Source organism: Oncorhynchus gorbuscha, unplaced genomic scaffold (assembly GCF_021184085.1).
Source record: "Oncorhynchus gorbuscha isolate QuinsamMale2020 ecotype Even-year unplaced genomic scaffold, OgorEven_v1.0 Un_scaffold_35:::fragment_2:::debris, whole genome shotgun sequence".
Taxonomy (NCBI): Eukaryota; Metazoa; Chordata; class Actinopteri; order Salmoniformes; family Salmonidae; genus Oncorhynchus; species Oncorhynchus gorbuscha.
In genome coordinates, this window is record NW_025745210.1 from 426084 (window position 1) to 453249 (window position 27166).

The 27166-nt window shown below is 45.6% G+C and overlaps 1 protein-coding gene across 2 annotated transcripts in view; it reads left to right on the plus strand.

Moving 5' to 3' along the window:
- LOC124017951 (basal cell adhesion molecule-like) overlaps nt 1-27166 on the plus strand; it is a 116934-nt gene that overhangs the window by 47510 nt on the left and 42258 nt on the right. For both annotated transcript variants that reach the window (XM_046333191.1, XM_046333192.1), the window contains exon 2: nt 25047-25171. In XM_046333191.1, the coding sequence (XP_046189147.1) occupies nt 25047-25171 (125 nt within the window). The remainder of the gene's footprint in view (nt 1-25046; nt 25172-27166) is intronic.

The window sequence follows — 27166 nt, forward strand, 5'->3', positions numbered from 1 at the left end:
ACAGAACAATACAGTTCACTACACTACAGTATACTACACTACATTACACTATAATGCAGTACACTACAATACAGTACACTATAGTACAGTACACTACAGTATACTACACTACAGTACATTGCAGTACACTATAGTACAATACACTACACTAAATTACAGTACACTACACTACAGTACGGTACAGTACACTAGAGTGCACTACACTACAGTACACTACAGTACAGTACACCACACTATAGTACACTACAGTATTGTACATTACACTACAGTACACTACAGTACTGTACACTACACTACAGTATACTACAGTATATTACACTACAGTATACTACAGTACACTACATTAAAGTACACTACAGTACAGTATACTACACTATAGTACAGTACACTACACTAAATTACAGTACACTACACTACAGTACATTACAGTACACTAGAGTGCACTACACTACAGTACACTACAGTACAGTACACCACACTATAGTACACTACAGTATTGTACATTACACTACAGTACACCACACTATAGTACACTACAGTACTGTACACTACACTACAGTATACTACAGTATATTACACTACAGTATACTACAGTACACTACATTACAGTACACTACAGTACAGTATACTACACTATAGTACAGTACAGTACATTACACTACAGTTCACTACAGTATACTACACCACAGTACACTACACTATATTACAGTACAGTATTACAGTACAGTACAGTACAGTACAGTACAGTACAGACACAGTCGTTTTTCTAGAAAGAACAGTAGCCATTGAGCCACATGGGGCCTTCTATTAAAGCTAAATAAGGGAGATAAAGACAAAACACAGAGGGACAACAGAACTCAGTCAACAGAGATTAAGGCAAAGAAAATGGAAGGAGAGAGGTAAGTGAAGGAGATTGAGTCAGAGAGGGGAGAGAGAGTAAGAGAAAAGGAAATGGGAGACCGACAGAGTGGGAGAGAGAATGAGGTAGGGGAGAGGGAGCGACAGAGAGGGAGAGAGAATGAGGTAGGGGAGAGGGAGCGACAGAGAGGGAGAGAGAATGAGGTAGGGGAGAGGGAGCGACAGAGAGGGAGAGAGAATGAGGTAGGGGAGAGGGAGCGACAGAGAGGGAGAGAGAATGAGGTAGGGGAGAGGGAGCGACAGAGAGGGAGAGAGAATGAGGTAGGGGAGAGGGAGTGACAGAGAGGGAGAGAGAATGAGGTAGGGGAGAGGGAGCGACAGAGAGGGAGAGAGAATGAGGTAGGGAGAGGGAGCGACAGAGAGGGAGAGAGAATGAGGTAGGGGAGAGGGAGCGACAGAGAGGGGAGAGAGAATGAGGTAGGGGAGAGGGAGCGACAGAGAGGGAGAGAGAATGAGGTAGGGGAGAGGGAGCGACAGAGAGGGAGAGAGAATGAGGTAGTGGAGAGGGCGTGACAGAGAGGGAGAGAGAATGAGGTAGGGGAGAGGGAGCGACAGAGAGGGGAGAGAGAATGAGGTAGGGGAGAGGGAGCGACAGAGAGGGAGAGAGAATGAGGTAGGGGAGAGGGAGCGACAGAGAGGGAGAGAGAATGAGGTAGGGGAGAGGGAGCGACAGAGAGGGAGAGAGAGAATGAGGTAGGGGAGAGGGAGCGACAGAGAGGGAGAGAGAATGAGGTAGGGGAGAGGGAGCGACAGAGAGGGAGAGAGAATGAGGTAGGGGAGAGGGAGCGACAGAGAGGGAGAGAGAATGAGGTAGGGAGAGGGAGCGACAGAGAGGGAGAGAGAATGAGGTAGGGGAGAGGGAGCGACAGAGAGGGAGAGAGAATGAGGTAGGGGAGAGGGAGCGACAGAGAGGGAGAGAGAATGAGGTAGGGGAGAGGGAGCGACAGAGAGGGAGAGAGAATGAGGTAGGGGAGAGGGAGCGACAGAGAGGGAGAGAGAATGAGGTAGGGGAGAGGGAGCGACAGAGAGGGAGAGAGAATGAGGTAGGGGAGAGGGAGTGACAGAGAGGGAGAGAGAATGAGGTAGGGGAGAGGGAGCGACAGAGAGGGAGAGAGAATGAGGTAGGGGAGAGGGAGCGACAGAGAGGGAGAGAGAATGAGGTAGGGGAGAGGGAGCGACAGAGAGGGAGAGAGAATGAGGTAGGGAAGAGGGAGCGACAGAGAGGGAGAGAGAATGAGGTAGGGTAGAGGGAGCGACAGAGAGGGAGAGAGAATGAGGTAGGGGAGAGGGAGCGACAGAGAGGGAGAGAGAATGAGGTAGGGGAGAGGGAGCGACAGAGAGGGGAGAGAGAATGAGGTAGGGGAGAGGGAGCGACAGAGAGGGAGAGAGAATGAGGTAGGGGAGAGGGAGCGACAGAGGGGAGAGAGAATGAGGTAGGGGAGAGGGAGTGACAGAGAGGGAGAGAGAATGAGGTAGGGGAGAGGGAGTGACAGAGAGGGAGAGAGAATGAGGTAGGGAGAGGGACCGACAGAGAGGGAGAGAGAATGAGGTAGGGGAGAGGGAGCGACAGAGAGGGAGAGAGAATGAGGTAGGGGAGAGGGAGCGACAGAGAGGGAGAGAGAATGAGGTAGGGGAGAGGGAGTGACAGAGAGGGAGAGAGAATGAGGTAGGGGAGAGGGAGTGACAGAGAGGGGAGAGAGAATGAGGTAGGGAGAGGGAGCGACAGAGAGGGAGAGAGAATGAGGTAGGGGAGAGGGAGCGACAGAGAGGGAGAGAGAATGAGGTAGGGGAGAGGGAGCGACAGAGAGGGAGAGAGAATGAGGTAGGGGAGAGGGAGCGACAGAGAGGGAGAGAGAATGAGGTAGGGGAGAGGGAGCGACAGAGAGGGAGAGAGAATGAGGTAGGGGAGAGGGAGCGACAGAGAGGGAGAGAGAATGAGGTAGGGAGAGGGAGCGACAGAGAGGGGAGAGAGAATGAGGTAGGGGAGAGGGAGCGACAGAGAGGGAGAGAGAATGAGGTAGGGGAGAGGGAGTGACAGAGAGGGAGAGAGAATGAGGTAGGGGAGAGGGAGCGACAGAGAGGGAGAGAGAATGAGGTAGGGGAGAGGGAGCGACAGAGAGGGAGAGAGAATGAGGTAGGGGAGAGGGAGCGACAGAGAGGGAGAGAGAATGAGGTAGGGGAGAGGGAGCGACAGAGAGCAAAATAAAGCGTGTGTGAGAGAGGTAGAGAGGTAAAGAGGTAGAGAGAGAGCGAGCAGTACTCTGTCCTAACCCTTTTAGTGAGATTAGCTGCAGTCCTAATGTCTCGCTTACAGCGCCAATATTCATCTTCTGACTCAGCCCTTCTCTCACCCCCTTTCTCTCTCCCTTCTTCTCATCCCTCTTTCTCTCTTACATCCTTCCTCTGCTGTAAATTATCTCCAATGACATGACAGAGGTGCCCCTGCACTGTGTTGCCAAACATCCCAAGCAGCTAGCCACGGGAGCTGTCCTGGCTTGATTTATACAGAGGACCTCCTCCTCTTCTCTCTTTTCCCCTCATACCACATACCACATCCCCCTTCCTCCTCTTCGTCTTTCATCAATCCCTCCATCTCTGTCTAAGGTTGTCTCTCTCGTTCTAATTCATTCAGTTCATTTTGAGCGTCCATTACCGGTGTGAGCGACATTAGCAGCCTCATACGCAGGCAGATTGCTTCTGCTAAACAGTGCATATCATTGGCAACTCATTTACCAGAGTAAATAGAGAGAAATGGAGGGGGATTCAATAGGAGCACTGAGGCTCCCCCTCTCTCCCTCTCTTCACCTCCCACTCTGTGAGGGTCTTTCCTCTTTCCCTCTCTTCACCTTCCTCTCAGTGAGGGTCTTTCCTCTCTCCCCCTCTTCACCTCCCACTCTGTGAGGGTCTTTCCTCTTTCCCTCTCTTCACCTTCCTCTCAGTGAGGGTCTTCCCTCTCTCCCCCTCTTTCCCTCTCTTCACCTTCTCCTCTGTGAGGGTCTTTCCTCTCTCCCCCTCTTTCCCTCTCTTCACCTTCTCCTCTGTGAGGGTCTTTCCTCTCTCCCCCTCTCTCCCTCTCTTCACCTTCCCCCTGTGAGGGTCTTTCCTCTCTCCCCCTCTCCCTCTCTCTTCACCTCCCCCTCTGTGAGGGTCTTTCCTCTTTCCCTCTCTTCACCTTCCCCTCAGTGAGGGTCTTTCCTCTTTCCCCCTCTCATTAATGAACTCATCTGTTCATTCTCACCCCCCTCTCTTTCACCCCTCCCTACTCACTTTGTACTCTAGCGTGTTCATCTTCTTCTTGTCCCTTTCTCTGTACTTCTGTGTACTGTACCACCTACTGCTACTCCTATAGAGCCCCTTCCCTCCTCCTCACCCCTCTCCTCCTCTCTCGGTCGATCTCCTCCAAATGTCATTTTGGCCCTGGGCTGCCTTTCATGGGGAAAGAGAAATTGGGAAAGTTGGGGGAAAGAAGACAGAATTCATAATTGGAGTGCCTGGGGGGAGAAAGAGATGGGGGGCGATTTTGGCCCCAGACATTAAATATTAACACCTTTTCTCATCTCTGTCTCTGTAGTGACACCCATTGATTGGGTTCCCCTCTCACTCTCTCATTTTTAATGACATTTTTAGGCATACACACACAAGCAGACTCAAATTGAGTTTCTCTGAATATAGGTGCTGGGCGCTAGGAGACAGAGAGCTTCCAGTAATTGGTTCTCTCCTCTGCTTTGTATTTCTTTGATGGGGACAGTAATGAAATTCTACTTTATATTTTCAGCCAATTCCAAATGTCATTTACTGTTTAGACTGTCTCACTCACAGTTTCCCTTTGTTGTATACAGCAGCACAGACATTCAAGGTCTCATATCCAGGCTGGGCGATGGATGGCCATTTCCTCACTAACACTCTTTTAATAGACCGATATATACTGGAACCAGATTCTGTCAAATCATTTAGCTTTATTAATGACCTTCCTGATATTCTCTCTGAAAGATGTGTTACATTTTACACTGTAACGCTTAATAGATGAGAGTACCAGCTAAATACATTGGTAGAAAATCACAGACAATATTTCAAACCCATTTTCCTACAGCAGCCAAGCCTATTGCCTTATTTCTTTACCCCTTAATCTGGTTAGAGACAAATCTCTCTAAATCCTTATCCTATACATTTGTTTTTGCTGCCACTGTGGGGAAAAAGGGGCAACTCATGACTCGTAGGTTTAAAAGTTAGTTTATTTAGTAAGTAGAAGTTAACTCTGTCCCAATGAACAAAACATTTTCTCGCCACTACCATCTGTATCATCATAATCTCCCCCTCCATCTCCAGTTTCCTCCCTCCCTGTCTCCCACTCTCCTACCCCTGTTCCAAAGTACAGCCAGACAGGCCTAACCAAGCCTCCCACTGAATGGGTTTGACTCCTGACCTCATCGCCATGACAACTAGAGTGGCGAGGCGGAATGTCATGTGAGACAAAAGTGCCGAGCTGAGCTGACCTTGTATCCCACTTCACACTGTTTGTCCAAGGGCCCTAAACTGTGGCCGAGTCATTGAGCTTTGGAGGGGGACTCTGAGAGTAGTGTTTTATGGCATAACAGAGTAGGATATATGGATTCTCAGACTGATATCTGTGTCATTGAGAGGTAGGATAAGTAGTGAATTTATAGCCCAGTAGATTGTGGATGCGTCCATACGCTTAACAACCTGTCCTGTTTGATTCAGTGGAGAACATCAGCTCACATCCTCTGAATCAACACACACACACACACACACACACACACACACACACACACACACACACACACACACACACACACACACACACACACACACACACACACACACACACACACACACACACACACACACACACACACACACACACACACACACACACACACACACACACACACACACACACACACACACACACACACTTGCCTGCCCATCCAGACATGTGGTCAGCTGTGGCCAACATGTAGTGTAGAAACCCAGCCTTTCACAACCTTGTTTATACCAGGGACCAGTGAGCTACGATCCCCTCTCGTTGGAGGACTGCTTAGACTGAAACTAGAACCTGAAATCTGACTAAATGACTGAGAGTGAATCAAATCAAATGTTATCGCAGGTGCAGTGAAATGCTTATGTTTCTAGCTCCAACAGTGCAGTAATACCTAACAATACAAAACAATACACACAAATCCCCCAAATAAAAAGAAAGGAATTAAGAAATAACAGCACGAGCAATGTCAGAATCCGCAAAATATATATGATGGTGTGTATAGGCAGTATGGACAGTATATGATGGTGTGTATAGGCAGTATGGACAGTATATGATGGTGTGTATAGGCAGTATGGACAGTATATGAATAGAAAAGGTGTGTACAGCAGTAGTTATATAGGATGAGCCATGACTAGAATACAGTATATACATATGAAGTGGGTAAAACAGTATGTAAACGTTATTAAGGTGACCAGTGTTCAATGTCTATGTACACAGGGCAGCAGTCTAAGGTGCAGGGTAGAGTACCGGGTGGTAGCCGGCTGGTAACAGTAACTAAGTTCAGGGCAGGATGCTGGGCGGAGGCCAGCTGGTGGTGCCTATTTAACAGTTGGATGGCCTGGAGATAGAAGTTGCTTTTCAGTCTGTACTTTCTCCACCTTCTAGAGTTAATTAAACGGCTACCGGGACTTTCTGCTTTTCATCCCCTATCTACATGTACATATTACCTCAATCAATCACCTAACCAAACCTGCATGTTTTATATTAACTCAATCAATCTCCCCAACGACCTCGTACCCCAGTACACGGACTCGGTATCTTGTATATAGCCTGTATATATAGCCTCACTATTGTCATTTTATTTTGTTACTATTTTCTTTTATCTATTTGTTAATTTTCTTACTTTTTAACTGCATTTTTGGAAAGGGCTCATAAGTAAGCATTTCACTGTAAAGTTGTGTTCGGCGCTTGTGACAAGTAACATTTGATTTGATTGATTTTAAATGATAGTAGGGTGAACAGGCCGTGGCTCTAGTGGCTGTGTTGTCGTCTGCAAACTTGATGATTGAGTTGGACACGTCCTTGGTCTCGCAATTATGGGTGAACAGGGAGTACAGGAGAGGGCTGAGCATGCACCCATGTGGGGCCCCCGTGTTGAGGATCAGTGGAGTTATTGTTGCCTACCTGCACAGCCTGGGGTGTGCGGTATGCCAATTGTTGTGGATGTCGGGTAAGGTGGAAGTGATATGATCCTTAACTAGCCTCTCAAAGCACTTCATGATGACAGAAGTGAGTTCTATGGGGCGATAGTCATTTTGTTCAGCTACCTTCACTTTCTTGGGTACAGGACCAATGGTGGGCATCCTGAAGCAAGTGGAGACAACAGACTGGGATAGGGAGAGATTGAATATGCCTGTAAACACTCCAGCCAGCTGGTCTGCACATGCTCTGAAGACGCGGCTTAGGATGTTTTGTGCGAATGCTGCCATCTATACATGGTTTTTGGTTTGGATAAGTTGTAATTGTCACAGTGGGAACAACATCCTCTATGTACTTCCTGATGAACTCAGTCATCGAGTCAGTGTATACTTCAATACACATCATAGTCTGCGTGATCAAAACAATCTTGAAGCATAGATTCCCATTGGTCAGACCAATGTTGAACAGTCCTTACCACGGGTGCTTCCTGTTTAAGATTCTGCTTATACGAGGGAAGGAGCAGAATGGAGGTGTGATCTGATTTGCCGAAGGGAGGGCGGGGGAGGGCCTTGTAGCCATCCCGGAAGGGGGAGTAGTGATGGTCAAGAGTGCTCGATGAGCGAGTAGCACAGGAGATGTGTTGATCAAACTTTGGCATCATTTTCCTAAGATTTCCAGTAAATGCAGCCTCAGGATTTCCAGTTTGCACAAAGACAGTGTGTGTGGGTAAGCTGGCATTCTGCCACTCTTCAGATGGTATTGTACCAGACAGACAGTCTGTACTACCTCCGGTAGCTGTGGTGTAGGGGTGTGTATGGGTGCTCTGTGGCATCTGCATCCGGGACAGGCCTATCTCATCCTGCAATACCCCTCCTGGTGTACACACACACACACAAACACGCACACACACACACACGTACATACCATACACATACACATACACATACACATACACATACACATACACATACACACACACATACACATACACATACACATACACATACACATACACATACACATACACATACACATACACATACACATACACATACACACACACACACACATACACATACACATACACATACACATACACACACACATACACATACACATACACATACACATACACATACACATACACACACACATACACATACACATACACATACACATACACATACACATGCACATGCACATGCACATGCACATACACATGCATACATACACATACACATACACACAAAACCCTAATCTTACACGCAGCCACCAACCATATGAATACAACCCAGGCAGACACCCCATTAGAACAACAGCTGTAATGTGACCCTTGATAAGGTCGGAGGATGTTTGCATCAAAATGGATGGCTGCTCGATATCATCTCTTTCAACAATAGATCATCAGAATCAACCACAAGTTATGACTGAAGGGACTTATGATAGAGACTGGAGACAGAAGCCTCTTTTAGTCTGCTGGCCTGTTCTAAGGTTACTTTAATTGGTTCCTGCCAGTATCATTGTCTCTTGCTAGGGAATCGTATTATGTTATTATGTCCATTAAAGAGCCTAGTTTAGAATACACTGAGGACAGTAATGACTACTAGTGAAATCAGTGAGAAACAGAATCTCTTATGTTTAAGTTGAAACTGATTTGTTCCCAATAAGCGCTAAGTGTCTTGTGACAACAGTATGCTGGATGGAAGTGCCTCAGTTGGTTTAAGATGAACTTCTAGTTGACTATGTGCTGTCCCTGTATCTCTCACCACAGCTCAGCACCAGGAGGTTTAGAATCTAGACAGACATACTTTTGGTGTGTAGACGTCCCACATAGTTTAGGAGTGACAGTCGGTCAGACAACCTTCGAGACATTAAAACAACACAGCCCCTCCCTGATGGCACAGGAGATGTACAGTTGAAGTGGGAAGTTTACATACACTTAGGTTGGAGTCATTGAAACTCGTTCTTCAACCACTCCACAAATTTCTTGTGAACAAACTATAGTTTTGGCAAGTCGGTTAAGACATCTACTTTGTGCATGACTCAAGTCATTTTTCCAACAATTGTTAACAGACAGATTATTTCACTTCTAATTCACTGTATCACAATTTCAGTGGGTCAGACATTTACATACACTAAGTTGACTGTGCCTTTAAACAGCTTGAAAAATTGCAGAAAATGATGTCATGGCTTTAGAAGCTTTTGATAGGCTAATAGACATCATTTCAGTCAATTGGAGGTGTACCTGTGGATGTATTTCAAGGCCTACCTTCAAACGCATTGTCTCTTTTCTTGACATCATGGGAAAATCAAAAGAAATCAGCCAAGACCTCAAAAGAAACATTATAGATCTCCACAAATCTGGTTCATCCTTGGGAGCAATTTCCAAATGCCTGAAGGTACCACGTTCATCTGTACAAACAATAGTACGCAAGTATAAACACGTTACACTGCTCATCAAGGAGACGTGTTCTGTCTCCTAGAGATGAACGTACTTTGGTGTGAAAAGTGCAAATCAATCCCAGAACAATGGCAAAGGACCCTGTGATGATGATGGAGGAAACAGGTACAAAAGTATCTATATCCACAGTAAAACGAGTCCAATATCGACATAACCTGAAAAGCCGCTCAGCAAGGAAGAAGCCACTGTTCCAAAACCGCCATAAAAAAGCCAGACCACGGTTTGCAACTGCACAAGGGGACAAAGATCATAATTTTTGGAGAAATGTCCTCTGGTCTGATGAAACAAAAATAGAACTGTTTGGCCATAATGACCATCGTTATGTTTGGAGGAAAAAGGGGGAGGCTTGCAAACCAAAGAACACCATCCTCACTGTGAAGCACGGGGGTGGCTTTGTGGGGATGCTTTGCTGCAGGAGTGATTGGTGCACCTCACAAAATAATGGCATCATAAGATAGGGAAATTATATAGATACAGTGGGGCAAAAAAGTATTTAGTCAGCCACCAATTGTGCAAGTTCTCCCACTTAAAAAGATGAGAGAGGCCTGGAATTTTCATCATAGGTAGTACACTTCAACTATGACAGACAAAATTAGAAAAAAAATCGGATTTTTAATGAATTTATTTGCAAATTATGGTGGAAAATAAGTATAAGTGGGAGAACTTGCACAATTGATGGCTGACTAAATACATTTTTGCCCCACTGTATATTGAAGCAACATCTTAAGACATCAGTCAGGAAGTTAAAGCTTGGTCGCAAATGGGTCTTCCAAACGGACAATGACCCCAAGTATACTTCCAAAGTTGTGGCAAAATGGCTTAAGGACAACAAAGTCAAGGAATTGGAGTGGCCATCACAAAGCCCTGACCTCAATCCCATAGAAAATTTGTGGGCAGAACTGAAAAGGTGTGTGCGAGCAAGGAGGCCTACAAAGCTGACTCAGTTACACCAGCTCTGTCAGGAGGAATGGGCCAAAACTCACCCAACTTATTGTGGGAAGCTTGTAGAAGGTTACCCAAAATGTTTGACCCAAGTTAAACAATTTAAAGGCAATGCTACCAAATACTAATTGAGTGTATGTAAACTTTTGACTTGCTGGAAATGTGATGAAAGAAATAAAAGCTGAAATAAATCATTCTCTCTACTATTATTCTGACATTTCACATTCTTAAAATAAAATGGTGATCCTAACTGACCTAAGACAGGGAATTTTTACTAGGATTAAATGTCAGGAATTGTGAAAAACTGAGTTGAAATGTATTTGGCTAAGGTGTATGTAAACTTCCAACTTCAACTGTATCATCCTATATGTTTACCCCTCCCAGCCCTTCCTCCTCTCCATCTCCTCCTCCTCCACAGCCCCTCCTCCTTCCCAACTCCTCCTCCTACCCTCACTCCCAAAGCTGACCTGGCCTGCATATCTGCCTCTTATCCCTCTTCCTCTGCTCCCTCAAATTTAGACAGCATAACCCATGTCCCTCACTCCCTCCTATATCCCATCTACCTCTTCCCTCCCATTGGACCCCAAAGTTGGGCTTTATCCCCCACCCTCCTACCCACCCCTCTCTCCCTCCTATATCCCATCTACCTCTTCCCTCCCACTGGACCCCAAAGTTGGGCTTTATCCCCCACCCTCCTACCCACCCCTCTCTCCCTCCTATATCCCATCTACCTCTTCCCTCCCACTGGACCCCAAAGTTGGGCTTTATCCCCCACCATCCTTCCCACCCCTCTTTCTCCTTCCCTAGATCCCTCCATCTCTCTCCCCCTCTCCATCCATCCCATCTCATCCCTCCGTCTCTTTGGCTCTCCTCTCTTTCATCCTAGTTCATGGGTAAATGTCAGATCTCTTCATTTGCATCTGATACATATCAATGTGTTGCCCCAAAGGTCACCACTTAGCTTGACATCACAGCAATAAATTCCCCGAGGCTGATATCTGCTCAATATTCAGGATCTTTGAATGGGAAAGTAGTCGGCCCAAAGAACATATTTCCACTTTCCATTTCGTTCGTTGTTTGTCTCTGCCTGTATCAGTGGCTCGTTTCCTGTCTCTGTTATATTAAGTTTGTAACCATGTAGTTTCAATTCTTTTTTCATATCCCCCTCTTTCCTCTATTCTCTCTGTCTGTCTGTGGCTCCCTTTGTAAGCTAGCGTGTTTGTGTGTGTCTGAGTGCGTGTTTGTGTGTGTCTGCGTTTTGTGTGTGTGTGCCAGCAGCTGTTGTTCCTGAGCTGCACCTGTTCTTGTCTCATCATGGGTGTGTTGACGGACGCCAGGTCTTACAAAGTCCCACTCTGACACTGGCAGCCTGACCCACTCCACCACGAATCAAGAGCAAATACTCTCAGAATGAAATGTTCCCTTTTTACATCTCATATGTTGCCTGACTACAATATTTTCTCTTGATATGTTAATAAATAAATGCTGTGTTTACCTGCCTACGTATCATAGATCGCAAGACCATTATAAGTTAATGCGGCTAACTGACTAGCTACTACTGTTAGCTAGCCAGATAGCCACAAATAATTGTTAGCTATCTACAGAAGAAGAATTGACATCCAACTTGCATAACATTGGTTGTAGCTCATTTTTGCCTGTTAAACTATCTAGTTAGATACATTATTACAATTCACATGTAGTTATGAAGTAAAACGTTTGCTTTGTGTATATCTTGTTTAGTCTCGATTGTTGCCATTGTTCTGGCTGGAAGAAGGTTCCGTGAATGGGGAGGTGCAGTGTGAGGTAATACAGTAGGGGGTCTGTGAGTACTTCTCAAATGTAATGTTTTATGTGTTCTCCACACTCTCGTCCTCACAATACCGTACTCAAGAGAGCGTCCTCAGAGAATGCTCTCGGAGCATGAGAGTGTGGAGCACGGTAATATGCATATTGAGAAACACCCTGTATGTTATACGCTCTATATGACACATCAGTATGGGATGCCGGTTTGACTGAACCATTAGGATTCAGCTGTTCTCTCCCACCAACACTTTAATGTATATATTACATACCTAAATCTGTATCACACACATCATTAATCATCCTGCTGTATCGTATATGCTACAGTGGCCCTTGACTTATTCTACATTTTGTTGTTACAGCCTGAATTCAAAATTGATTAAATAAAACTAAATCTCACCCATCTACACAATACCCCATAATGACAGTGAAAACACGTTTTTAGGCATTTTTTAAACTTTATTGGAAATTAAATATAGAAATATCTAATTTACATAAGTATTCACACCCCTGAGTCAATTCTTTGTAGAAACACATTTGGCAGCAATTACAACTGTGTCTTTTTGGGTATGTCTCTAAGAGCTTTGGACACCTGGAATGTACAAGATTTGTACATTATACTTTTTTTAAATTATTCAAGCGCTTTCAAGATCATTGTTCGTTGCTAGACAGCCATTTTCAAGTCTTGCCGTAGATCTTCAAGCCAATTGAAGTCATAACTAGGCCACTCAGGAACATTCAATGTTGTCTTGGTAAGCAACTCCAGTGTTGACTTGGCCTTGTGTTTTAGGTTATTGTCCTGCTGAAAGGTGATTTTGTCTTCCCTTGTCTGTTGGAAAGCAGACTGAACCAGGTTTTCCAATAGGATTTTGCTTGTGCTTAGCTCTATTCTGTTTATTTTTATCCTAAAAAGCTCCCTAGTCCTTGCTGATGACAATCATACCCATAACATGATGCAGCCAACACCATGCTTGAAAATATGAAGAGTGGTACTCAGTGATGTGTTGTGTTGGATTTGCCCCAAACATAATGCTTTGTATTCAGGACAAAAACTTAATTTCATGTTTTGCAGTATTACAAACAGGATGCATGTTTTGGAATATTTTTAGTCTGTACAGGCTTCCTTCTTCTCACTCTGTCATTTAGGTTAGTATTGTGGAGTAACTACAATGTTGTTCTCTTATCTCAGTAACTGTTTTAATATCCCCATTGGCCTCATGGTGAAATCCCTGAGCAGTTTCCTTCCTCTCTGGAAACTGAGTGACTGGTTGCATTGATACACCTTCCAAAGTGTAATTAATAACTTCACCATGCTCAAGGGGATATTCAGCATCTGCTTTTTTTATTTGTACACATCTACCAATTTGAGCCCTTCTTTGCGAGGCATTGAAAACCTTCCTGATCTTTGTGGTTTAATCTGTGTTTGAAATTCATTACTTGATTGAGGGAGCTTACAGATAATTGTATATGTGGGGTACAGAGATAGGGTAGTTATTCAAATCTAATTAACCACTTATTGAACGAGGAATGAGTACATGCAACTTATTATGTGATTTGTTAAGCACATGTTTACTCCTGAACTTATTTAGGTTTGCCATAACAAAGGGGTTGAATACTTATTAACTCAAGACATTTCATCTCCAATTTTTGTATTGATTTCTAAAATCTTCTAGAAACAAAATTATAGTTAGCCATCATGAGGTATTGTGTGTAGATCAGTGACACAAAATCTAAATTTAATCCATTTTAAATTCAGGATGTAACAACAAAATTGTGAAAAAGTTAAAGTAATGCCACTGTCATGCTGGTATAAAGGATCTGGAGAAAGGTGCAGGAATACACAATAGGAGTTTTTAATACACACAAAACAAACACGTATACAAAAACACTGAGCTGTACCCAAACAAAAGAGTGAGGGTAAATCTCGTTGAACGACACGGGACGATACCCGTAATACACAATATATAAAGCACGCAGCATAACAGCTGCACCAACGCATAGGTACTCACACCACCAACACATAGGTACTCACACCACCAACACATAGGTACTCACACCACCAACGCATAGGTACTCACACCACCAACACATAGGTACTCACACCACCAACACATAGGTACTCACACCACCAACACATAGGTACTCACACCACCAACACATAGGTACTCACACCACCAACGCATAGGTACTCACACCACCAACGCATAGGTACTCACACCACCAACACATAGGTACTCACACCACCAACGCATAGGTACTCACACCACCAACGCATAGGTACTCACACCACCAATGCATAGGTACTCACACCACCAACGCATAGGTACTCACACCACCAACGCATAGGTATTCACACCACCAACGCATAGGTACTCACACCACCAACGCATAGGTACTCACACCACCAACGCTTAGGTACTCACACCAGAAACGTATAGGTATTCACACCACCAACGCATAGGTACTCACACCACCAACACATAGGTACTCACACCACCAACGCATAGGTACTCACACCACCAACACATAGGTACTCACACCACCAACGCATAGGTACTCACACCAGCAACGTATAGGTATTCACACCACCAACGCATAGGTACTCACAGCACCAACGCATAGGTACTCAAACCACCAACGGACATGGGAACAATTACCGGCAAAGACAGAGGGAACAGAGGGCACACACTGTATATAACATACTAATCGGAGCAAATGGAAACCAGGTGTGTGTAACCAGACAAGACAGTCCGGGGTTGATGATAATGAATCCCGTTCAGTGAAGCCTAGAAAGCCTGTGACGTAAACCTCCGGTACTGGTGAACAGGATGAGCAGCAGTACCGGGGGGGATCCGTGACAGCCACATTAACAGTTATCAGTGAGTAGGTCCATTTTGCAGCCAATGAGAGAGAGAGGCCTTCTGAATAGTGACTGAGAAACACATGCAGGCACACTCATAAACATGTTCACACATAGGGAGAGATAGTAGAGACAGGATGCCCTGTGGGTGTTCGGATGCTGTTTGAGAGAGAGGGATGAAAGCAGGAAAGTCTGAGCAGTAGGCAGGCAGGGGAATGGAAAACTCAGTTTGATGTCCAGAATACGACAGTAGGTATGGAGACAACAAGGGAACGAGAGAGAAATAAAAATAAATGAGAGAAGAAAAGAAAGGGTTGAGGAGGGGATCCTGCTGGTTCCTTCATAGCTCAGTGGGTAGAGCATGGCGCTTGTAACGCCAGGGTAGTGGGTTCGATCCCCGGGACCACCCATACGTACAATGTATGCACACATGACTGTAAGTCGCTTTGGATAAAAGCGTCTGCTAAATGGCATATATTATTATTATTATTAATGAGGGGCTCCCGCCCCTGCTGTGTGTGTGTGTGTGTGTGTGTGTGCGTGCGTGCGTGCGTGCGTGCGTGCGTGCGTGCGTGCGTGTGTAAGCCAGTGCTATGTTAGAAGGGTTTAGTCAGATGTACTCCCATTAACTGTTTAACACAGTATGTATGAGGGAATGTACCATGGAAAGCTTAAAACACTAAGCTCAATTGAGCTCCTGTACCATTTTGCATCATCTAACTAAGGGATTTGTGTTATCAATGTGACTTCCAGTGTGGGCCTATGTCTTTGTGGCAGCTCTACTCTAGTTGATCTAGCACCACTCATGTAGCTTATGTTGCTCATCAATACTGAATGCTTAGTGTGTGTGTGTGTGTGTGCTCCATGTCAGTCAGTGTGTCTGTGGGTCACAGTTGGAGCGTCTAGTCCCCATCTGTCTGCCCCCTTCCCACACACACACACACCACACACACACTTTCTCTTTGTTTTCTGTAAATCGGATTATCTACCCCACGTCAGTTAATGGGACCCCCATGCAGCTAACCCCCCCACTTCCCCTCCCACATACACACCCCACCCACTCGCACAGACAGACCTCACTCCCCTCGCATACACACTAAAAAAACACCCATGCCCACCTCTAGCCCTCCAAAACACACACACACACACACACACACACACACACACACACACACACACACACACACACACACACACACACACACACACACACACACACACACACACACACACACACACACACACACACACACACTCTCTCTCTCTTTTGAGCTCCTGCTGTGGGATCAGATTGGTTCAAGGGGTCACTAATTACTCCATAATTGCCCCTCTCTGTCTGCCCAGCTGCCTCATGGGTAAAACACAAGGGTTAAACTACATTGATCAGACCAGACCGGACTGTATTTGACCTGGCAGAGAGAGAGAATCCACTGGGCACAGACATCAGTTCAACATCTAGTTTTGCATCACATTTGGTTGAGTTGTCAACTACCGTGAATTAAACTTGAAATCAATAACAAATGTCACCCTGTCATTGGATTTAGGTGAAAAGTTGAAAATAAGTTTTAAAATATCCCTTATATCAATGACTTTTTTGCAAATCCAATCAGTTTTCCACGTTGATTTTCCACGTTGAGTCATCAAATATATTTTTTGTTGCTGAAATGAAGTGGAAACAATGTTGATTCAACCAGTTTTTGCCAAGTGGGAAGGAGAGGTAATAGGGATGGAGGGACTTGGGGGTGAGGTTGGAGAAGGCCATAAAGACAGAGAGTAAAGAGAGAAGAGAGACAGGAGAGAGGAGAGAGGAAGAGACCGACAGGCATGCTGGCTAGGTGTGACAGTCCCAAGCCCACATTGACACTACCTGTGTATTCTTCCCATGACAATCAATCCCACTCTTCTAGACACTAATACCTACTGAAGAGCATAGCGCAATGGTTCCTGACGTATCTACTTCCTGTGCTCATTCATTCTCTCTCGCTTCGTCAGGAGCGTTGTTGGTGTTGGCTCATACATAGAGTTATTTTAGTCTACTTCTCCCTTCAAACCCTTGTCATAGCATGAGACCAGGGTTGCCAAGTAAGTTTTGATCTACTTCTACACTCTCCAGCCAACAACATGAGAGACGGAGGGGAGAGAGAGAGCGGGAGTGAGAGGGAGGGGAGAGAAAGAGATAGAGGGAGGAGAAAGAGAGAGAGGCAGGGGAGAGAAGGAATGAGGAGGGGAGAGAGGAGAGAGAGAAGGAGAGAAAGAAAATAGGGAGGGGAGAGAAAGAGAGAGAGGCAGGGGAGAGAAGGAACGAGGAGGAGGGGGGAGAGAGGGAGGGGAGAGAAAGAGAGAGAGGGGAGAGAAAAAGAGGGAGGGGAGCGAGAGAATGAGGAAGTGAAAAAAGGTCAAATGGAAAGTGATAGAAGTAGAGAGGTTTTGGGATGAGGGAATGAGCGAGGGAGAGAGAGAGAAAGAGATCTCTTCTGAGAATTTCTCAAATGGAATGACCACTGACCTCTATCTGCAGTGCGTGGGTCACATTGGTTCTTGGTGTCTGACCCTGGAGGAATCTCTCACACACACACTGCAACGTCTCTCTCTCTCTCTCTCTCTCTCTCTCTCTCTCTCTCTCTCTCTCTCTCTCTCTCTCTCTCTCTCTCTCTCTCTCTCTCTCACACACACAAAATGTTTTTTTCTCTTTAAGTTATGTCGTATTTGTGCATCTCTGAGCGATGTTCTATCGATTCCAGGGGTTATTTCAGGATCTAGATGATTTTTCCTTTAATTTTAACTCCTCTCTCTGTCTCTGTCTCTCTAAAACACCAACACCATCCTTTCATCCCCATCTCTCTCCTTATTACAACTACCAAACTGGAGCCATATTCCCAACACTCCACCCACACATCAAACTAGCTTTTCCCACAGGATAATTCTTATATGAATTGAAAATAGTATGCCCAAATCTGGTCCTGTCCAAGTTCACTGCACACTACACAACATCAGCAGTGTGCCTGCAGTATTTAATCTCTCTAGTGTATTCTCTCTTTACACACACACACACACACACACACACACACACACACACACACACACACACACACACACACACACACACACACACACACACACACACACACACACACACACACACACACACACACACACACACACACACACACACACACACACACACACACACACTGTAAATCCACTCTCTGTATGTGAACACTCATTCCTCCACTCTCTGTGGAAAAACCTATTCCCCCTCAGGAGACTGAAAAGATGTGGCATGGGTTCTCAGCTCCTCAGAGCTGACTGGTTGCATCACCAACTGGTATGGCAACTGCTCAGTCTCCGACCACAAGGCACTGCAGAGGGTAGTGTGTACGGCCCAGTACATTACTGGGGCCAAGCTTCCTGCTATCCAGGACCTCTATACCAGGCGGTGTCAGAGGAAGGCCCTAAAAATGGCCAAAGACTCCAGCCATCCTAGTCATCGACTGTTCTCTCTGCTACCTCACTGCAAGTGGAACCGGGGCGCCAAGTCTAGGTCCAAGAGGCTTCTAAACAGGTTCTACCCCCAGGCCATAAGACTCCTGAACAGCTAATCAGATGTCTACCTGGACTATTTACATTAACACCCCCCCCTCTTTTACGCTGCTGCTACTCTCTGTTTATTGTCTATGCATTGTCACTTTACCTCTACCTACATGTACATATTACCTCAATTATCTCAACTAACCTGTACCCCCGCACATGGACTCTGTACCAGTACCCCCTGTCTATAGCCTCACCACTGTTCCTCTTGAATTATTTGTTCTTTTTCTATTTTCTTCTTTTTCATTTTTTACATTTTTACTTTAGTTTAGTAAATACTTTAACACTTATTTTTCTTAAAACTGTATTGTTGGCCTTGTAAGTAAGCATTTTACTGTAAGGTCTACCTACACCTGTTGTATGTGGCGCATGTGATAAATAACATTTGATTTGATGACGTGATATTTTGCAGTCATGTGTGTAAGTGTATCCAGTAAAGACCTCCCCTGGCTGATTATGCTACAGGCTGTCAGTGTGTGTGGAACACTACAGCGTAGGGTCAACTGATGTAAGGTGTGTGTCAGTGTGTATAGAACACTACAGCGTAGGGTCAACTGATGTAAGGTGTGTGTCAGTGTGTATAGAACACTACAGCGTAGGGTCAACTGATGTAAGAAGTGTGTCAGTGTGTATAGAACACTACAGCGTAGGGTCAACTGATGTAAGGTGTGTGTCAGTGTGTGTCAGTGTGTAGGTGTGTGTCAGAACACTCAACAGCGTAGTGTCAACTGATGTAGGTGTGTGTCAGTGTGGTGTGTGTCAGTGTGTATAGAACACTACAGCGTAGTGTCAACTGATGTAAGGTGTGTGTCAGTGTGTATGATACACTACAGCGTAGGGTCAACTGATGTAAGGTGTGTGTCAGTGTGTATAGAACACTACAGCGTAGGGTCAACTGATGTAAGGTGTGTGTCAGTGTGTATGATACACTACAGCGTAGGGTCAACTGATGTAAGGTGTGTGTCAGTGTGTATGATACACTACAGCGTAGGGTCAACTGATGTAAGAAGTGTGTCAGTGTGTATCAGTGTGTATGATACACTACAGCGTAGTCAACACAGTGTGTATGATACACTACAGCGTAGGGTCAACTGATGTAAGGTGTGTGTCAGTGTGTATGATACACTACAGCGTAGGGTCAACTGATGTAAGGTGTGTGTCAGTGTGTATGATACACTACAGCGTAGGGTCAACTGATGTAAGGTGTGTGTCAGTGTGTATGATACACTACAGCGTAGGGTCAACTGATGTAAGGTGTGTGTCAGTGTGTATGATACACTACAGCGTAGGGCCAACTGTTCCATACTGAACTGGCCTAATCCTGTTAGCACACAGTCTACATTATACATGTCATCAGATTTAGTAGCAGATTAATTGTAGTGATACTTGCCACTTTAGCTAGTGACCACAGCATCATACACAGATATGAATGCCAAGGCCTAATTGTATATGGAGGTTTTTATTAGACAGAGACGGCACTGAATGAATCCCAAATGGAAATGAATGTAGCCTCTTCTATTGTAGCCTGATCTCCCAGACTACTGTTACTGCCTGCTGTGGAGCATAGTGGAGAATGGTAGCAGGAAGAGACCTCCCCACTGTTACTGCCTGCTGTGGAGCAGAGTGGAGAATGGTAGCAGGAAGAGACCTCCCCACTGTTACTGTCTGCTGTGGAGCAGAGTGGAGAATGGTAGCAGGGAGAGACCTCCCCACTGTTACTGTTACTGTCTGCTGTGGAGCAGAGTAGCAGGGAGGAGAATGGTAGCAGGGAGAGACCTCTGCCCACTGTTACTGTCTGCTGTGGAGCAGAGTGGAGAATGGTAGCAGGAAGAGATCTCCCCACTGTTACTGTCTGCTGTGGAGCAGAGTGGAGAATGGTAGCAGGGAGAGATCTCCCCACTGTTACTGTCTGCTGTGGAGCAGAGTGGAGAATGGTAGCAGGGAGAGACCTCCCCACTGTTACTGCCTGCTGTGGAGCAGAGTGGAGAATGGTAGCAGGAGAGACCTCCCCACTGTTACTGACTGCTGTGGAGCAGAGTGGAGAATGGTAGCAGGAAGAGACCTCCCCACTGTTACAGGAAGAGACCTCCCCACTGTTACTGTCTGCTGTGGAGCAGAGTGGAGAATGGTAGCAGAGTGGAGAATGGGAAGAGACCTCCCCACTGTTACTGACTGCTGTGGAGCAGAGTGGAGAATGGTAGCAGGCAGGGAGAGACCTCCCCACTGTTACTGTCTGCTGTGGAGCAGAGTGGAGAATGGTAGCAGGGAGAGACCTCCCCACTGTTACTGTCTGCTGTGGAGCAGAGTGGAGAATGGTAGCAGTGAAAGATCTCCCCACTGTTACTGCCTGCTGTGGAGCAGAGTGGAGAATGGTAGCAGGGAGAGACCTCCCCACTGTTACTGTCTGCTGTGGAGCAGAGTGGAGAATGGTAGCAGGAAGAGACCTCCCCACTGTTACTGACTGCTGTGGAGCAGAGTGGAGAATGGTAGCAGTGAAAGATCTCCCCACTGTTACTGTCTGCTGTGGAGCAGAGTGGAGAATGGTAGCAGGGAGAGACCTCCCCACTGTTACTGTCTGCTGTGGAGCAGAGTGGAGAATGGTAGCAGGGAGAGACCTCTCCCCACTGTTACTGTCTGCTGTGGAGCAGAGTGGAGAATGGTGGAGACTGTTATGTCTGCTGTGGAGCAGAGTGGAGAATGGAAGGGAGAGACCTCCCCACTGTTACCCTGCTGTGGAGCAGAGTGGAGAATGGTAGCAGGAAGAGACCTACTGTTACTGTCTGCTGTGGAGCAGAGTGGAGAATGGTGCTGTGGAGCAGAGTGGAGAATGGGCAGGGAGAGACCTCCCCCACTGTTACTGTCTGCTGTGGAGCAGAGTGGAGAATGGTGGAGCAGGGAGAGACCTCCCCACTGTTACTGTCTGCTGTGGAGCAGAAGTGGAGAATGGTAGCAGAGTGGAGAAGGTAAGAGAGACCTCCCCACTGTTACTGTCTGCTGTGGAGCAGAGTGGAGAATGGTAGCAGGAAGAGACCTCCCCACTGTTACTGCTGTGGAGCTGCTGTGGAGCAGCAGAGTGGAGAATGGTAGCAGGAAGAGACCTCCCCACTGTTACTGTCTGCTGTGGAGCAGAGTGGAGAATGGTAGCAGGGAGAGACCTCCCCACTGTTACTGCCTGCTGTGGAGCAGAGTGGAGAATGGTAGCAGGGAAAGACCTCCCCACTGTTACTGTCTGCTGTGGAGCAGAGTGGAGAATGGTAGCAGGAAGAGACCTCCCCACTGTTACTGTCTGCTGTGGAGCAGAGTGGAGAATGGTAGCAGGGAGAGACCTCCCCACTGTTACTGTCTGCTGTGGAGCAGAGTGGAGAATGGTAGCAGGAAGAGACCTCCCCACTGTTACTGTCTGCTGTGGAGCAGAGTGGAGAATGGCTAGCAGAGTGGAGAATGGGCAGGGAGAGACCTCAGAGGAGAATGGTAGCAGGAAGAGACCCCACTGTTACTGACTGCTGTGGAGCAGAGTGGAGAATGGTAGCAGGAAGAGACCTCCCCACTGTTACTGTCTGCTGTGGAGCAGAGTGGAGAATGGTAGCAGGGAGAGACCTCCCCACTGTTACTGTCTGCTGTGGAGCAGAGTGGAGAATGGTAGCAGGAAGAGACCTCCCCACTGTTACTGTCTGCTGTGGAGCAGAGTGGAGAATGGTAGCAGGAAGAGACCTCCCCACTGTTACTGTCTGCTGTGGAGCAGAGTGGAGAATGGTAGCAGTGAGAGACCTCCCCACTGTTACTGTCTGCTGTGGAGCAGAGTGGAGAATGGTAGCAGGGAGAGACCTCCCCACTGTTACTGTCTGCTGTGGAGAATGAATGGTAGCAGGGAGAGACCTCCCCACTGTTACTGTCTGCTGTGGAGCAGAGTGGAGAATGGTAGCAGGAAGAGACCTCCCCACTGTTACTGTCTGCTGTGGAGCAGAGTGGAGAATGGTAGCAGTGAAAGATCTCCCCATAAACCATTCTCTGTCCATCTACCTCTCTCTCTCTCTCTCTCTCTCTCCCCTTCTCTCATTGATATCTAAGACACTGTGTGTATCCAAATGTCCCAGTTGAATGTAGTCTCCACTGAGCTGCCTGCCAGGAAGGCCACTGTTCTTTCTGACTGAGAGTGTCCTTCTATATTCTACCCATTGTGTTCTACTCTGAAGTCCTCAATAAACTATCTGTCAGGCTGTTTGTTCATTACTATGAAAATGGCCCATCTTTATTTCATACGCGACAGTACAGTGGTTTTCATACATGGAGATGCACCCGACAAGGCCTTGTGTGGTCCTTGAAGATGTACCTCTTCAATACTAGATACTATAATGGCACAATCCCAGAATGACGTGGTGTCTCTGTACCATGTTTAGAAAGACAGTGTTTTTCTCAGTGTGTGATTTAGTGTCTCTCAGTGAGTATAAGGTGTGTTTGGGGTTCGTCACAGACTGCTGCCTCTTGTTTGTTTCTCTGTGTGTGTTATCTGTCTGGGGCATCACAGGAGAAGGTGTGCTTGGGGTTCGTCACAGACTGCTGCCTCTTGTTTGTTTCTCTGTGTGTGTTATCTGTCTGGGGCATCACAGGAGAAGGTGTGCTTGGGGTTCGTCACAGACTGCTGCCTCTTGTTTGTTTCTCTGTGTGTGTTATCTGTCTGGGGCATCACAGGAGAAGGTGTGCTTGGGGTTCGTCACAGACTGCTGCCTCTTGTTTGTTTCTCTGTGTGTGTTATCTGTCTGGGGCATCACATGAGAAGGTGTGCTCCAGCACTGATATAGACCTGCCTGGACGCCACTCAGCTGAGCTGTCTTTTTTAGCTTTTTTACCTTTTTTTACCTGTATTTTTTAGCTTTTTAACCTTTTTTACCTGTATTTTTTTAAGCTTTTTAACCTTTTTTTACCTGTCTTTTTAAAAAGCTTTTTAACCTTTTTTACCTGTCTTAAAAAAAAAACTTTTAAACCTTTTTTTACCTGTCTTTTTTAAAGCTTTTTTACCTTTTTTTTACCTGTCTTTTTTAAACCTTTTTTAAAAACCTTTTTTTACCTCTCTTTTTTTTAGCTTTTTTAGCTTTTTTTTACCTGTCTTTTTTTTAAGCTTTTTTAGCTTTTTTTATCTCTTTTTTTTACCTTTTTTAGCTTTTTTTTACCTTTAGAAACAATCAGAAGCTCTCAGGGCTTTATGCAAACACAGACACATACACACCCATACACACACATCTGTAGGCTTCATTTAATTACAGGAGCTGGTAGGTTCAGTTAAAGGACAGACAATCTGGACTCAACTCCACAGCTGGAATCCACACCCATCTATTTACCTCCCTCCATCCATCCTTTTCCTCCCTCTCATCAATCGCTCCCTCCTTCTTCCCCTTGCCCTGACTGGTCCCGGGTCTCTCTGTGTGTGTGTATTTGTGTGTGTGTACGTGTGTGTGTGTTTATTACGTAACATGCCATACATACATCTTTGGTATGTAGCGTTGAACAGTGTGTGGCATGTGTATGTAACGTTACACTCTTTGGTGACCCCCCTGCCTTTCCCATCAGCAAACATTCTCTCATCTTATGCTGTTCTTTGAGCTTTCCTTTTTTGTTTTAGACTTGTTTTTATAGAATAATAGGTATTTGACAAAAAACTTGTGTGTATTTAAACTCAACATAATAATGTGAAAGTCCCTCAATAACTAATCATCACCCCTCTCTCTCTCTCTCTCTCTCTCTCTCTCTCTCTCTCTCTCTCCCTCTCTCTTTCTCCCTCTCCCTCTCCCTCGCTCTGCCTCTCTCTCTCTCTCTTTCTTTCTCGCTCTCTCTCCCTCTCCCTCCCCCTCTCCCTCTCCTTCTCCCTCTCCATCGCTCTGCCTCTCTCTCTCTCCCTCTCCCTCCCTCTCTTCTTCTCCCTCTCCCTCTCCCTCTCCCTCTCCCTCTCCCTCTCCCTCTCCCTCTCCCTCCCTCTCTCTCCTTCTCCTTCTCCCTCTCCCTCGCTCTGCCTCTCTCACTCTCCCTCTCACTCCCTCTCTCCTTCTCCCTCTCCCTCTCCCTCCCTCTCCCTCTCTCCTTCTCCTTCTCCCTCTCCATCGCTCTGCCTCTCTCTCTCTCTCTCTCTCCCTCTCCCTCTCTCTCCCTCTCCCTCTCCCTCTCCCTCTCCTCCCTCTCCCTCTCCCTCTCCCTCTCCCTCTCCCTCTCCCTCTCCCTCTCCCTCTCCCTCTCCCTCTCCCTCTCCCTCTCCCTCTCCCTCTCCCTCTCCCTCTCTCTCTCTGCAGTGTGCTGGGCCATCGTGACAGTGACAGTGACTCCCAAGGTGGAGGTGATCAAGGGAGAGTCAGCCAGTCTGCCCTGCACCTTCAAAATCCCTCCCTCCCCGAACAACATCGTGGAGTGGTTCATTGTAAGTCTCCTACTACTTTACTCCTGACATCCCACATAAAAATACTACAGTTTACTATATAATACTACAGTGCTTACTATAGAATTCAGTAGTAAACTGTAGAATACTAACTACACAAATCAAATCAAATGTTATTTGTAACATGCGCCGAATACAACACAACGAATACCGTGAAATGCTTACTCACAAGCCCTTAACCAACAATACAGTTCAATAAATAGAGTTAAGAAAATACGGTATTTACTAAAAGAACTAAAGTAACGAATAAAATAAAAGAAAAAGTAACACAATAAAATTACATAACAATAACGAGGCTATATACAGAGGGTACCGGTACCGAGTCAATGTGTGGGTGTACGGTTTAGTCGAGGTAATTTGTACAACTAAAAACGAAACCCTAAGGGTTTCTGTTAGGATGGATTGGAAAATATGGCGATGTACAACATGATGGTTGAGAGTAGGCCACAGGATTGGAGGATTCTAAATTGTTTGCCTTCATTAGAAAACTTTGTTCCAATATTTCCGTAAATCAGTGATATTTATTCCCATTGTAATTTGTTATGGATCCATAATTAAATCAACATCTGCGCAGTCTACAATACATACTGTAGTTAACATGGGACTCTTTCAAAATGCAGATGTTGATTTAGTTATGGCTCGGGGGATTCCATCTTGCAACCTTACAGTTAACTGATCCAACGCTCGAACCACCTGCCTCACGAGGATCCCGCCTGTTATGCGAATACAGTAAGAAGCCAAGGAAAGTTGCTAGCTAGCATTAAACTTATCTTATAAAAAACAATCACTCAATCAATCATAATCATTAGTTAACTACACATGGTTGATGATTTTACTAGTTTTATCTATTGTGTCCTGCGTTAAATATAATCGATGCGGTGCGCATGCGCATTCGCGGAAAAAGGACTGTCGTTGCTCCAACGTGTACCTAACCATAAACATCAATTCCTTTCTTAAAATCAATACACAAGTATATATTTTTAAACCTGCATATTTAGCTAAAAGAAATCCAGGTTAGCAGGCAATATTAACCAGGTGAAATTGTGTCACTTCTCTTGCGTTCATAGCGCGCAAGTCAGGGTATATGTGATAATAAAACCGTTTTGTTTTCGAAATGATAGTTTCCGGATTCGACCATATTAATGACCAAAGGCTCGTATTTCTGTGTGTTATTATGTTATAATTAAGTCTATGATTTGATATTTGATAGAGCAGTCTGACTGAGCGATGGTAGACACCAGCAGGCTCGTAAGCATTCATTCAAACAGCACTTTCGTGTGTTTTGCCAGCAGCTCTTTGCTGTGCTTCAAGCATTGTGCTGTTTATGACTTCAAGCCTATCAACTCCCAAGATTAGGCTGGTGTAACCGATGTGAAATGGCTAGCTAGTTAGCGGGGTGTGCGCTAATAGCGTTTCAAACATCACTCGCTCTGAGACTTGGTGTGGTTGTTCCCCTTGCCCTGCAAGGGCCACAGCTTTTGTGGAGCGATGGGTAACGCTGCTTCGAGGGTGGCTGTTGTTGATGTGTTCCTGGTCCGAGCCCAGGTAGGAGCGAGGAGAGGGACGGAAGCTATACTGTTACACTGGCAATACTAAAGTGCCTATAAGAACATCCAATAGTCAAAGGTATGTGGAATACAAATGGTATAGAGAGAAATAGTCCTATAAATACTATATTAACTACAACCTAAAACCTCTTACCTTGGAATATTGAAGTCTCATGTTAAAAGGAACCACCAGCTTTCATATGTTCTTATGTTCTGAGCAAGGGACTTAAATGTTAGCTTTTTAACATGGCACATATTGCACTTTTACTTTCTTCTCCAACACTTGGTTTTTGCATTATTTAAACCAAATTGAACATGTTTCATTATTTATTTTGTATTGATGTTATATTAAGTTAAAATAAGTGTTGTGGTAATTGTCATTATTACAAATAAATATATAAAAAATTTGGGTCCTCCAACAATCGGTATT